This window comes from Physeter macrocephalus, chromosome 7, assembly GCF_002837175.3.
Source record: "Physeter macrocephalus isolate SW-GA chromosome 7, ASM283717v5, whole genome shotgun sequence".
NCBI classification, from domain to species: domain Eukaryota; kingdom Metazoa; phylum Chordata; class Mammalia; order Artiodactyla; family Physeteridae; genus Physeter; species Physeter macrocephalus.
The window spans coordinates 93,080,562-93,095,980 of NC_041220.1; the positions used below are offsets into that span (position 1 = coordinate 93,080,562).

General features: G+C 39.0%; 1 protein-coding gene across 1 annotated transcript in view; it reads left to right on the forward strand.

The window, feature by feature from the left end:
* Nucleotides 1-1,926: 1,926 nt before the first annotated feature.
* The window catches only part of DHX15 (DEAH-box helicase 15), a 56,331-nt gene continuing 42,838 nt past the window's right edge, over nt 1,927-15,419 (forward strand). Inside the window, exons 1-3 of the mRNA XM_007125554.4 lie at nt 1,927-2,174; nt 8,244-8,679; nt 11,634-11,827. Coding sequence (XP_007125616.1) covers nt 2,104-2,174; nt 8,244-8,679; nt 11,634-11,827 — 701 coding nt within the window. The 5' untranslated portion in view covers nt 1,927-2,103. The remainder of the gene's footprint in view (nt 2,175-8,243; nt 8,680-11,633; nt 11,828-15,419) is intronic.

The following is a 15,419-nucleotide window of genomic DNA, read 5'->3' on the forward strand; positions in this document are numbered from 1 at the left end:
TTAGGTTGGGAGACACCTCTGGCTTGACACCTGGAGCTGGTTAGCTGTGTAAGACATTCCCTCTAGGTGAGTAAAGTCATGCCATAGACCAAATAATAGACTGGAGAGTTGTCTGGTAGAGTAAGAGTAAAGGAAATCTCCTCTGGCAACATTTCTGGGAAGCTGTAGGGGAGCTGGTGGATAGCTCTTCTCTATTCTAGGGACCATTCTGCCTGAAAATCCAGGGTGAGTCATTCAGATCCAGAACTCTACCCCTCCTCACAGAGAGTGTAAACATCCTGGCAGATTCTGGCCCTTTGCTCCCCTGTTGTAGATTCCAGAAAGGCCACTATCCTTAGGGAAATACAGCCTCTCTTCAGTCATTCAGGTCACAACACAATTGATTAGGTTACAGTTTTCTTTAAATGTACACTAGACCCAAGGAAGAAGTCTTATCACTTTGATTTCAGTTCCTCCTTTACCAAGTTTCCTTGCACATTTATGACAGGCTGATGCCTCTTAGGGTGGAGCATTTCTGCAGGTAGAAGTCTAAGTTTTTCCCTCATTGTTTCTCCAAAATTTTAGAGCACTTTATAGTATCCCTCAAACTGGGAACCTGGAGACCTGAGCCTGGAAATGTGAGAGTGAAATCTGGATGGATTTTAACTCTGATGTTGACACTAACTGTGAACCTGGTCATCAGAGGGCTTAGATTTCCTCATTTGGAAAATGAAGCAGAAAGAGAAGATCAGCTGGAAACCCTTCCAGGTTTACAATTCAGTGATTATGCATCATGATCTCCAACAAAAGTCAATATGCTGTTAATGTACTTTTAGGGTAGAAAGTTGTACTGGGTATTTTATAAGTGAAGACACTCACTTTTCTTTGGGCTGACTTTGGAATTTGGATTTTGTACAAAAAAAAAAAAGAATTCTCTTTATAAGCTGCAATTGTAGAGTTGTATTTAACCTTAGAGACTGCAATCCTGAGGACTGGATAAGAACCCTAATATGGTCTTCCAGGGCATCCAAATGACCACTGCGCAAACTACATAGATCACCCGGCTTTGGTTGGTTCACAGATCTTTTTCTTGTGTGCTTCTTCTGGGAATGAATGCAACTGAGCAAGCAGATAGGTTCTGGGGGGAGACAGTCACAAAAGTCATAAAGTCATTCTACCCCAACAATTTGCTATGGCTTTAGGGATAGCCCTAATGGCTGTGTGACATAACCTCTCTCAGTCTTGGTGTCCACATCTATTAAATAACACCTACTTTGCAGGGTTACTGTAAGAATGAGAATAGAGGTAGGGTTAACACCGTGGAAGCACATAATATGCACACAGGAAAAAGTTATGCCCTTACCGCCAATTTTCCCTATTCCAGTAAAAACATCAATAGGTTGAGTGCAATCTGTCCGTGCTTGGTAAAAAGAGGCAAAATGTTAAATCAACTATAGTATAAAATAAACATTAAAAAGAAAGGCAAAATGCATTATGGTAAGTCTTGACATTTTCTCACCTCAGTTTCCCCACTGCAATTGAGAATGTCTGGTCAGTGGCTTCAAGTGCTAGATCTGGAGTTATAGTGGGGTACCAATCCTGGCTCTGTCCCTTATCAGCTGTATAATCTCGATTAGTTTTCAACCTCTGTGGGTCTCAGATTCCCCTAATGCCAGGGTAATACAGATGGATAGGATTTCCTAACTAGGATTAGACTTCCTCTTCTTTCAATTTCCAAAATCGGAGGGCCGTGAAGGGGCCAAGGGCCCAACCCGCCTAGCACCGGCCCAGAGGGCGGAAAGTGCCTGCCAGAGGGAGGGCGGAAGAAGGGCGGGTCAACGAGGCGGTGGGCGGGGCTTGAGTTCCCGCCTCCTATGCGTGCGCGCGCACCACGGACGCACGCACGCACGCACGCACGCACGCACAGCATACCGCGGAAGCGCGCGCGCAGGCCCAGCCCTCGTCGCTGCCGCCATTTTAGCTCCTGGTTCCGGCCGCACGGTGTAGGCTGTTGTAGCGGGAGGGGTGGGGGTCCTCCAGAGTTTTGTAGCTGCCTTCGACTGCTAGAGCCGCTAGGTTCTCTTTTTTTCTTCCTTCGTAACCGCCCGCTCGAAGAGTCCGAAGATGTCTAAGCGACACCGGTTGGACCTGGGGGAGGATTACCCCTCCGGCAAGAAGCGTGCGGGGACCGATGGGTAAGCCAGGCCGGGGGCGCGAGACAGGGGCTCAGGCTTTGTTGGGGTCCCGGCCGGGAGCGGGCCAGGGAGGGCTAGGCCGAGCGGGCCACGGGCCCAGACCCTTTTGTTTCCGTTTGGGCTTGGGTCACTGGCGGCGGGGCGCGGGAGAGCGGACCCTCAGGCGTTCGGCCCGGCAAGGGCGCGGGGAGCTGAGTGGCGCGGTGGCCGCCCGGCCCAGTCGGGAGAGCGGAGAGGCCTGTCGTGGCCAGTAGGGTGCCTCCTCTCCGGGCAGAGTCGAGCAAGAGTCACTTCGAGGGGAGCGGACGGGAGGGAACCGCGGACCTCGTGGCCTGGGCTCCTGGTAAGGCCTGGAGCCTGGGGAGACGGTGGGGGAGGGCGCGGCGGGAGTAATCGTTTCCAAGGGCAGCAGGTACTTCTCAGGCAGCGGGGTCGGGGAGAGGGCCTTGGGAGGCTGCTGGGCGCCCAGCAAGGGGAGAAGCGGAGGCCGAAAAGTGAGCGAAGCGCGTGCATTCTGGTATAGGCTGGGGTGGAGGTGCTGGGAGAAGAGTGAGGCGTGCGGACGAGGAGTTCTCGGGGGAGGGGAGAGTAGAGGGCCAGCCGGGAGAAAGGAAAACGTGGAGTATACCTGATGGGCTGGAGGGCTGGTGGTTTGGAGCCGCGGAGTTTATAGTTTGGCGGGAGAGTGCGTGCCTCGGTCCATTCAAACACTTCAAAGTAGATACTAGGCAAACTTCCGCTCTCTGCCCACGCTCCCGCCATCTCCTTTATTTCCTGCTTTGGCCGAAACAGTAGTTATTGGGCATCCCCGGGATAGCAATTAGAAGGCATTCTTTTTTTCCAATAAGTTCTTGTTTTCTGTGTCCCTCCCCCGCCCTCGTTCCTAGGTAGCTTTTGAAACAAGAAGGCCCTTTTCAAAAGTTTTTAGTGTTTACGGCAAAATATCGCCCGTTGGGAGGTTGCTTGGGAGTTGAAATAGACCACGCCCGTGGTGTTTCAGATTCCTTTCTACTTACCTTTTCTTAAAGGTGCAGAGGAATTTAACAGTTAACCTTAGCAGTTGCATCAAAACCATTTCTTGTCCAGTGTGTGCTTTCGTTCCTGAAGTACAGAGATTTATTTGGATCATTCAGGCAGAGACATGAAAATCTGAATATCTTCAATACTTTGCATAATTTTGCATTTTATTGTGTGTGTACGTGTGCAGAATCACTGTGTCAAGTCTGTATAACTTTTGTTCACTCAGAAGTCCTTCCTTTCGGTTGATGGAGGTGTCTTGTGTCTGGGGAGTATAAGCCAGGATAGGGTATATTTTTGGTGGCTTCCCGTATATTGAATATGGAAAGCATAAATATATAACAGTTTAATCGCGTAAATTTTTTAGTTTACAGTGTTCTATGTCAGCTTTCTCTCCTTCACCCCAACACACACAGCAGAACTTGAGCACATTTGAGCTACAAGTCACAGGCTCCTTAGAGCTGGAAGTGACTTTAAAGAGAGTGTACTCGGCTCAACTCGAGGGATGAGAAATGGAGACCCAGAGTTGTTACGGTGGCTTGTGCAACCTTACAGTTTACAGCTGGATCTAGAACCTTGATCTTTTAATTTTCAATTTTAGCCTGTTGCTTTTTCCAGTACAGCACGCAGACTGTGACTGTAGTTAAGAGTCATTACTGCCTATTTTAATGACATTTACAATGGGTTGGTAAAGTAGGGAACACTTGGTTCTTTGTTCCTGTGAAGCAAAAATAAATTGCTTGTCATCTGGCTAAGATGCAACTAATGCCTCTCACAGAATTCAGATTGGAAAAAAATATACAGGGAAGGATTGAATTCACTTACTAATATTTGTGTTTATGTGCATCATTTAAATGCTTTTTTGGGGATTAGTGGGCCCATGATATGTACATGGGTTTGTTCCCCTGTCCTTGCAAATCCGACATCCTTAGTAAAAATGTGGACTTTTTAAGTCTTTGGTGTTGACCTTTTGATTCTCTTGGATATTATATATGACATCTACCCGTAAATGAACGAGAGTTCATCTTTGGAATAAAGCTCAAGTTCTGAGATATTTTGGAGGGACATTTGTATACTCATTTCTATGTCACCTGAGTGTCATTTCTGATAGAACTTTCTTTAGCAGTGGGCTTAGAGTGTTTATTAGTGCTTAGGGTTTTTTTTCCATATTTAATAATATAAAAAGTTACTTTTGTTGACTGTCATGCAGTCTTGCAGATTTTTCTTTTTTTTTAAAGCCCTGCTAAGTAGCAGGTGGTTTTACCTGAGAGGGTAAGCCTGTCAGTCTTGTGAACGCCACTGCCAAACATGGATGTCCCATTTTCCCCGCTACTCAGAGGGAAGGTAATTCAGTGAGAGATTTTACTCAAATTCATGCTCCCAAACTATATATGGCTTTATTTACTCTTGCTATATTTTAAGTTTGGAAACAGGTAGAGAAGTTGAAGGTTTCTGTTACATACTGACCTTATTCCTTTTTCCATTTTTTTCCCCACAACATTTTCTGTGTAAAATTATTAACCAAAAGACAACTTACTGTTGAAATATGGAAAAAAATTTTGAAAACAGGGACATTTTTCACTTTGATGTTAGTTTCTGATATTACTGTGTGATAAGAATTTTTTCGGTTAAAAATGTGAAACATAGATAAGATAACATACGTACAGTGTTCCCAAAACTATTTCAGGTGCTTTATAAACAAGTTTTCACTGCAGTTCTGTGATGAGGTTAAGTAACTTGCCCCAGGGAACACAAGAAATGTCCATTCATAAAGATATAAAGAAAAGGGAAAAAAATTATCAGAAATCTTCATCCCCATCTTTATTTAATCCCTTGATGAAAATTTTTTTAGATCGCTGTATGTTTATTCACAGGTATCCTATTTGATACCAATAGGATCTTTTAATATGTATTATTTGTGCTTTGGTTTTTTAAAATTCACCCAGAAATATGTCATAAACTGTGGAATGGATATACATTATTCTTTTCATTGGCTGCATAGTATTCCACTTGTAAAGGGGTATCAACTTATTTAACCAATTTCCTGTTCACTGATGTTTTGGTAGTTTTCTAGTCTTACAAGTGAAAAGTGTGATGAACATCCTTATGTGTACTTATCTCCCTAGAAGTCCCTGAAAGTGAGATTACCAGATTAAAAGCAATGCTTGTTTAAAATACTCTGATTTTGATAACCAATTTACATCTTCATTAGCATTTCTTTAGTTTCCGTTACTCCACGTAGAATTTTAACGTGGTATTTTAAATTTAAAAAATAAATGATAACCAGTGTTTATTGGGCATTTATTATGTTCCAGGCACTACTTTAAGCACATTACATATATTAACTCATTTAACCCTTGCAATACCCCACAAGAGCTTTTTATAGATGAGGAAAGAAATAAATGTGGTCATATAGTTAGCTTAAATGCTGAGCCAGGATTAAGGTGAGATAAAATACTAAACCACATGCTAAACAACTGTGTCCTGTTGTGTCTCTCCTTGCCAGTATTGTGGCTAAGTGATCGCTGCTTTGATAGTTTTTTAAGCATTATACCTCGATTAGTAAATCTTCTAAGTAATGTGCCTGTTTAAAAAAGAAAACATGCATATACACAATATTCTGCATATATTTATGAAGCAGTGGGTTTGAGGCCCCCCCCCCCCAAACTGACCCTTAATTTTTATCTTTCCTTTCCTGTTGAAGGTAGATAGTTTGAATCACAGGCAACATTTCTAGGTGATTGAATTTGCTTTCTTATTTTAATCTAAGAGACTTATTTTATTAATACTTCTCGTTTTGCACATTAGTAAATTGAGGCTTATACCTTCCCAGTGGTTATGCAACTGTGATCTAGGTGCTCGTGCTCCATTTACTCTTACATTAGATAGAGTTCAACCCCAGTTCGTGGTCAGCAGTTAATCTTTTTGTCTTCAGAATGTATTTTATGCTTCCTCTGTTGCAGTTATTTTTGGTAATAAAGTTTCTGGTGAAGTAGGCCCTTGAAAAACGTGTATTATTTAGACCAGATGTTCTTTAAGGATTCTTTATGTTCTATGAACTATAAAATGTCTAGTCTTTGAATCCATTCCTGAGTACAGTGCTTCTCACTTTGCTGGACACTTTTCTGTCTATCCTGTTGTAAACTTTTTCTCATTCACATTTTGGGGCTGTGCAAATACTTATTTAATTACAGGCACCTTAAACTGGAGCAGAATGAGAGAAGCAAGGAATGGTTGATGGTATATTGCGAAGATAGGCCAGGAAGCTTAAGTTCTGAGTTATGGAACTTCATTTTGTATGCTGAGTAGGTTATCCTTTAGGTTCCTTTGATTTCTTCTCTTTATGCCAGATGGGATGAGAAGCTTCAATCCTAGCTTGTATGTCCTGTAATTCTGTAGAAGGTGAACATTGGGTTGGGGGAAGGGAGAATCGCTTTTTACATATACATATATGAAAAGATTATATATATGTAAAAATATGTGTGTATGAATATTTGTGTACATATAATAAGGCTTTTCTCTATTTAGGCAAGTTCCTGTGGAATAGAATTATTATTATTATTTTTTTTTTGCGGTATGCGGGCCTGTCACTGCTGTGGCCTCCCCCGTAGCGGAGCGCAGGCTCCAGACGCACAGGCTCAGCGGCCATGGCTCACGGGCCCAGCCGCTCCGCGGCATGTGGGATCCTCCCAGACCAGGGCACGAACCCGCGTCCCCTGCATCGGCAGGCGGACTCTCAACCGCTGCGCCACCAGGGAAGCCCAAGAATTATTTATTTTAGAAGGGACAATATCAAATATAATTGGTCAGCTTACCATTTTTGTAATTGGGGAACCATCCTAATTCATGCTGGGCTTAGCATTTTAGCTGTATTCTACGAAGGGGAGTAACTGTTGCCCAGCTGATGTGCCATTACATCAGAATGAATGGTCTTCCCTAGTCTGCTACTGATAATTGGGGCATGGGAAATTTGTATGTCTTTTGTGTGTTATGGATGAGGAACAATGACATGTTTAGCAGCTTGTGTCATGGTTCCATGTTGCCTCACTATTTCAAATCTGAGTCCAAACACCTTGTGGCACATTTGTCTGCTATAGGATTTAGTCTGAAGTAAACTAGATTAGTAAAATGAATAAGCATAGATAATTTTAAAATTCTTATTGGTTAGGGATCATCTCTAGTATCTAGAAGTAGATAGTGGAATTGGCTAAATGACCTATGATTAATATGGTGGTCATCTGCATAATTTAAACATTTTAAACAACTTAATAGTGTTCAGTGAAGCTTGTTTTTAAATGAGCTACTTTTCACTTTATGGATGATCAAAGTATACATAAGTTTTACAAAGTACTTCCAGTGTTTTTTACTATTGCTCTTAAGGATACATGCAAGAGTAAACAATGAAAACAAGAATAAAAAGTTTTAGTTTTCCTTATAGAGTAATATATGCATTTTGAACAAAATTTGGAAAGTGTTAACTTAGGAAAACAAACTTGCTAATTCTTTAACTCAGAATTTTGTTCTGAATTTTGTTTGTATTACTGTAATGTGAGGTGGAATTGTCTTTGAGGCCAGAAGCAATAAAAGACTTAGTTCTTGCTAAATTTTGAACATACTTTCAGTGTGAAAATACCTTTTCATGTAACCTGAAGGAGAATCTGGGAAAGACTGATGCCAATCTCTTTTTGCCTAATTTGTCCCTACCTTTTTCCCACACTGCCCTCAGTCTTTAATTTCTAAGAAGGAAAGGATTTTACATGCAGAATGAGTTCTTGTGTTATCTCAGCTGATGGCCAAAGGTGGAAAGAGACTGTTCCTTAATAGAATTTGAAGCATCATTAAGGAAGGGAAAGATGTTTATGGATGAGGCATGGAGAATCCTTGATTACAAGTTCTTTTTCATTGTTTCTGATACTTCGAGTTTTATATCAGTTTATTTGGTTGTTGGACATTTACTTTCTTGTGACTAGCGCCGCTATGAACATTTTGCGTAAAATTTGGAATCTGAATTGTAAGTGTTTTTTTTTTGTTTTTTTGTTTTTTTTTTTTTAGGAAGGATCGAGATCGTGACCGTGATCGTGAAGATCGGTCTAAAGATCGAGAACGAGAACGAGATAGAGGAGATAGAGAGCGGGAGAGGGAGAAAGAAAAGGAGAAAGAATTGCGAGCTTCCACGAATGCTATGCTTATCAGTGCTGGATTACCACCTTTAAAAGCTTCCCATTCAGCTCACTCAACCCACTCGGCACATTCAGCACATTCAACACATTCTGCTCATTCTACACACACCGGACATGCAGGACACACATCACTCCCACAGTGCATTAATCCATTTACCAACTTACCCCATACGCCTCGATACTATGATATTCTGAAGAAACGGCTTCAGCTCCCTGTTTGGGAATACAAGGATAGGTTTACAGATATTCTGGTTAGACATCAATCCTTTGTACTTGTTGGTGAGACTGGGTCTGGTAAAACAACACAGGTGAGTTATTGAATACCACAGTACATACTTTATTAATGTTTATGTTTACTAAATGTTGTGTATTTGGTTCTGGTGGTTATTCTCATTGGCTGTCTGTCAGAACTTTTTGAAGCATAGCTGCTTTTATGTTTAGCAATTTTTAGTGACTTACGGGGTCAGAATCCTGTAGGGAGTACCTATTTTCCTGAGTCTCTTTGGAAAAACAGCGGTGCTGTTTTTTCCAGTTTTATTAGGTAAATTATGGCATTGATACTCTCCCACCCACTTTGAATCTGGGGTGGTACATATTTGGGGGCACAAGGTTTGTTTTCCAGTGCTTGGGTGGAGAGAGCTGAACCATTGGAGTGATTTTGATTTTGCCCATTTTCATTTCTTTTTGTTTTTGTTTTTATAATTGTTTTGAACTATGTGAATATTATCTGTTCTTTTAAAAAAAAATAGAAGAGCAAAGTAAAGTCTTTTTACTTGTGACCTCCATCCAGTAGTGTCCCCGTCCTCCCCACCCCTGAACTAAACACACGTTAGTGTTGTATTAGAAATATATTTAGGATATTTCTCAAACAGTGATGAGCAATTATTTACTAGGCCCACGTTATAGACATTTAGGCTGCTTCTGATGGTTGTTTTGCATAGGCAAGTATATCTTTAGGATAAATTCTCAGAAGTAGAAATTACTGGGTCAGAAGATGGATTATAATTGTGGAACGTACAGCCAAATAGCCTTCTATAGGGAACGTATCAGTTAACCGTTCCATGAGCATGTATGAGAGCATATGTGGGAAACCACTAGTGTACTACTGAACTTGAACTTTTGCAAATCTGACAGGAGAAAAATGGTATTACAGTGTAATTTTAAATTTGCATTTTCTTGCTATGAGTGAGGTAACCATATTTTCATTTTCAGATGCTTGAGCCTGACCCATCAGAAAATTTCTTAGATTTTACAAAAATAGCAGCCCCTGGCTATTGTAGAAAATTTGGAAAACTCAGGAAAGTGTTGAAATGAATTTAATAATTACTTATCATGCAGAAATAATTGCTATGTTTCCTACGGGCCTGATTTTCCATGTTTATGTACCTATGAACATGTTTAGATTTGAGCATACTGCATATACAGGTTATCCTGTATGTGTATAAGTTAAGTTACACGATGCCACAAGTCTATCAATTTGAGTATTTCATGGAGACATTTTGAAGGCTACAATAGCAACCCAGATTGGAGGCTTTTGTTATATAAGACTGAGCCTTAGTGAGTATGGTTTTTCTTTTTAAATGGAGGAAATGTAATGCTGATGTTAGAAGCTAAAACTGTTGGTTTATTTTTATCACCTTATGGAAATTTAAAGAATTAAATACATGAAAAGATGTAACTCTAAGCTTATTAATATTATACTTTTAATAATTATTTCAACTGGTTTATCTAGTTTGTGTAGTATTAATAGCACTCATTTAGTCAGCAATTGGGTAAAGCCAGGCACTGTGTACTTTGTATTATCTCATTTAAGTTTTTCAACAGCCATGCAAGGAAGTTGTTCATCACCATTTTACAGATGAGCAAAATGAGGGTTTGATTTATGAGAGGCTTAGTGGATTGCCCTAGGTTACACAGTAGATATAGGTGGGTTCAGTATTTAAAACTTTGTCCCTTTGTCTCATAGCCAAAGTTATATTTATTTCATACTACTCTTCTGTGGTCTTACATGATTAACCTTATTTCAGAGATGAGTTTATTTAGTAGCAGTTAGTGGAGAAGAAGGGCAAGTGAACTCAAAACAAGATTTGTGATTTTTTGGATTAGTTTTTTTTTTTTTTTTTTTTTTTTTTTTTTTTTTTAAATACTTAAGATACATGGATACTTAGGATTGCAGGGATTTGGGGGATTCAAAGGGAAACAACAGTGTAAATAGTGAAGTCACGCAAATGCTTTTTCCGCATACTCCTATTAAACTTTGACTCAAAACCATTAAGAATAGCCATTTTTTGGTTATCTTTTTGTGCCTATCAGAAAGTGAAATTCTCCAAACAAAATTGCAGAAGGAGCCTAACTAAAATGTAGTAATAGTACAACTAGTATTCTTCAAATATCACTGTACAAATCCTGTACCAAAAAAAATGCCACGTTTCCTGTAGCATTAAAATCTGTTAGGCTTTTGGAGGCTTTGATGGAGATCCATCATGTCCTTCTTGTAGGAGTGGATTCCAATTTAATATAGTGAGCGCTTAGATTTTTCCCATGGTTCTTTCCCAGGTGAGTAGAGAAGAACCATTAAATTAGCAGATCTCTTAGTTTCTGTTGATAATGGAACAGCCAGGAAATGCAGTGTCATCATGGCAACAACCAACTACTTATGCTTGTTGGTTTTTTTTTTCCTTGTTTACCCTTCCTTGCCCTCCTTTAGGGAAGTGCTGTTGCTGCTTCTATAGGTCCTATTGAATTTGAGTTTGATAGTTAGCTAAAATTAACTTTTAAGATGTACCTAAGGTGTTGCCATTGTGCATACTTCTGAGGGGAGAAGGATAGGAGTTAGATTCTGCTGGCTTACCAAGTATGAGCTGAATTTGTAACTTAAATTGTATAGGAATTTAAGTTACAGTTTCTTAGAATATTTTTGGGAACTAACATTTGTTATGAAGTAGAATTTGTAAGTTGGAATTTTTCCATTGCATAGAGAAATGCTTGGTGGTGGAACATTGACACCATAGAGCATATTCAGCAAAGCCTCAGTGGACCTAGCTCACTGAGGAGTACAGTTATGACATCTCAGTGTTATACATGACCCTTCCTTGGCTTGGAGAGCTCATGCTATTATAAGTTTAAGTCATAAGTAATAATTTGTGGTGTGCCTAAATTGAATTTTGTTTTACATTATTAGAATGAGATAAAACACTTAATGTTAAATATACCTGATGCACAGGCAGAGTAGAATTAATTTAAATGTGAAATTATTTGATAGATTCCACAGTGGTGTGTGGAGTACATGCGATCATTACCAGGACCCAAAAGAGGAGTTGCCTGTACCCAGCCCAGGAGAGTGGCTGCAATGAGTGTGGCCCAGAGAGTTGCTGATGAAATGGATGTGATGTTGGGCCAGGAAGTTGGTTACTCCATTCGATTTGAAGACTGCAGTAGTGCAAAAACCATTCTTAAGTAAGTACTATCTTTAAAAATGAACACTTTTTTCACCTCTGTGTTTATTTTCTGCCACCAGATAGGGGACTTTGCTAGTGGAGTGTCAAGCCATCTAACTTTAGAATAATCCAGATTAGACCTTCTTTTGCTTACTAGATGACTTTTTAATATGGATTCATTTTCTTGGTAGTAATATATGTATAGCTATTCAGTGGTCATTGAAGTTCAAAGGTCAGATTTTTTAGTTACTTGGTGCAATATCTTAGGTGAAATGTTGTATAATTTAAATATGATAGAAAAGTAAAGTGATATATTTAGTAAAGGACAGTTACTTTTAGAACGAATGATGTGTGGGAAGGGGTATGATTTATTTGGGTGAGAGAGCTTTTAATGTTAACTGTACAGCTATTACCATGCATATGTTATGAGCTAAAAGGAGGAATCTTTTGTCTTGTGATATACTCTTGGAGTCGCCTCAAAGACCTCGTTCCTCCTCATTATACCGTGGTGCACATGATTGACAACCATACTGAGCTTTTTTCTAACATTTTCTTTAATTTCCCTAATTTTTTATCTTCATCTTAACACTTCCGTTCTGCATAAGTGGTGATGTTTGTTGCCTGATGGTAATTCTTTTGAAAATCTTCCCCTTTTTAAAATTTCTGTTTATTCTGTGTATGTATCACATTTCAATCATTTTTTTAAAAACAATTTTCTTGTCATGATACAATCTTCTCCCTCAGGTTGTTTTTTAAAAGACAATCGGGGGCTTCCCTGGTGGCGCAGCGGTTGAGAGTCCGCCTGCCGATGCAGGGGACATGGGTTCGTGCCCCAGTCCGGGAAGATCCCACATGCCGCGGAGCGGCTGGGCCCGTGGGCCATGGCCGCTGAGCCTGCGCGTCCGGAGCCTGTGCTCCGCAACGGGAGAGGCCACAGCAGTGAGAGGCCCGCGTACCCAAAAAAATAAATAAATCAATAAAAATAAAAGACAATTGGGAATAAAATGTTACATGGACAGTGACATGAGTCTTTGAGGGCAGAGTACATAGTGTGTTATGGGGGAAACTATATATTTTACAGAAAACTTCAAATGTACGTAAAAGTAGAATAATACTGTAATGAACTCATGATTATTTGTCTTGCATCTTCAAACTTGGCTGATCTTACTTCATCCATATCTCAGCCTTTTATATGTCTCATATAATTTGAAGTAAATCCTAGGCATCATACACTTTCATCTAAATATTTCAGTGCATCTCTCTCGAAGATAAGATTTCTTGAAATGTAACTGTGATATCACAACTTAAAATTTTTCCATAATCAGAACATTGTTACCCTCGAGTTTCATTTCAATTTCTTAGTTTATTTGATATTTTATTAGAACTTCAGATTGTTTCATTTTTAATAGCAATTGAACTTAGGTGTTTATTTCAGCTTGTCTTTATGACTTTGTGAGACATGTTTTTGGCTTAAACCTTAATCTTCATTGAATCTTTTTAGTTTAGTGGTAATCACATTATTGGTTGGTTGTAATTACAGTATAATTGACAAAAACACTACATAAGCAAAATCTTACGATTTTTTTTTATTACTTTAGGATTAGATAATGTCAAGCAATTGAGGATAATAAAAGGCAGATTGTACTTACCTTTAGGAGGAATAATATTCTAAAATTTGATTCAGTATGCATTGAATTTTTTTTTTTTAAAGCCACAGTTGGGCAGGGAGAACAGAATTTGGAAATTCGGAGATGAGAAAGTTACATGCAGTGTTGGGGCAGAATGTGTGTTGTGTATGTTTGTAGTAGGAAGTGGTAGGCTTTCAAAAGGTGTATGCTTGTGAAAGATTTTGGTTCAGTTAATAGGGAGTGACAAGTAACAGATTTGATAGCTCAAAATGAAAGTATCTTTGGCATTGTGATGTTTTCTTAATGGAATGGTTTCTGGGGGCTATAATAAAATTAAAAAAAACTTTAATTCTTGACAGCGTAAGTTTATTGGAATTTCTTCTAGAATCTTCTGAAGAGCTAGAAGCTAACTTAGTATTATCTTTAAGTGATATAAAATCCTAGTAGTACAGGGTTAGTGGTAGTTTTAACTAATGGGAGTGCTTCGTTAAGTGCAGTGTCTTATGAATCCCTGTATGTATTTTGTATAGTCATCTGTCACCTCATTTCTTGAGAACCCAGTGTTCAAAACATTTAAAGCTTTAACTTACTGAGGATTGGTTACATAGTTAATTGGGTAGGAAGAGTGAATAACATCAGACAACTATCAGTACCTTCCATAAACTATTTTCATATATAGATATAAAATGCTTATGTATCTGTCTACTCTGTAGCCAGAAGAAGCCTTAAATTTTCACCGTAGAAGGATGGTAAAGAGGACTAACTTATAAAGATTCTGTCTCAGGAGCTGAGAATTTAACCATGTCCTTCCTCATTCATCGTGTATACTGAACAAATACGTGTTTACTAATTAAATAAGTTTGAGAGTACTTTAGCCTAATTATATGTTTAAATCATCTTTATACAGATTAATGGTCCAATGATAGTTTCTTCAGTGTTTGGGACACATATATGTCTAGGTTCTAGGTCTAATATTATGCTATTTTAGAGGAATGGATCTAGTGTAAATTAGTGCACAGTATGTTAGACTAGCCTTATATAGCTATCCAGTCCCAGTAGACAAGTTACTTTTCTAAACCACCACTGCTAAATGGTTTTTATATTTTGTTTGTTTTGTGTTTGCCTGATCCCATCTTTTTTTTTTCTTCCCCTCCCTGAAGTATTTCTTTTGCAGTATATTTATGTTCCTTTGGCCATCTTGGAATGCACATTATTGGGAGGGGTACCTCATGAGGTGGCTATAAGAGAGCAGAATAGTCAGAAGGATTAAGTTGCCAAATTTGTGATGAGTCAGTGAATAATATCTTAATTCATTTTAATGTTAGGAAGAGGTTGATAACAGTTTTGCACGGGATTTTAAGCACTTTGTAGTTGGACTTGTAACAAATTTTAGGAAATCCATTCTTCATTCTTTGTGAAGGAGCTGATAACTTAAGGGAATAGAGCAGTTTAGTAGTCTTGAACTTTCGGGAAAACATCATAATATTTAAGTTATTAATTTAGTAGCTAATTCCACTGTTATTTTAGGTGGTATGCTTTCTGTTTTTTTTCCTCAAACTGCCGAATTACTGAGAGATTGTGATATTGAGGAAATCCAGTAATTTACACAAGTAATGCTTAGTCACTCATTCAGTCAGTTAATAATTGAGTACCTTCTGTGTGTTGGGCAGTGCTAGGTATAGTAGTAAATATGGTTCTGTCTACGTAAAGCAAATAAAAAAGTAAATATAAAATTTAAAATTATGATTAGGCTCTGAAAGAGAATTTTGGAGTGTATATGAAAGCATCATTTGAGAATTCAGTTGAGACTAAAAAATAGAAGGCAGGATTTTAAGTCAAGGACTGAACTAAAAGTAATGGTTTGCCAGGAGTAGGGATTGGGGTACAGAGAAGCAGATCTTTCTAGGCACATGGAACATCATTTTTAAAAACTTATTTTCTGAAGGGGAAAACAAATTATACTTTATACTTGAAGGCACTGTG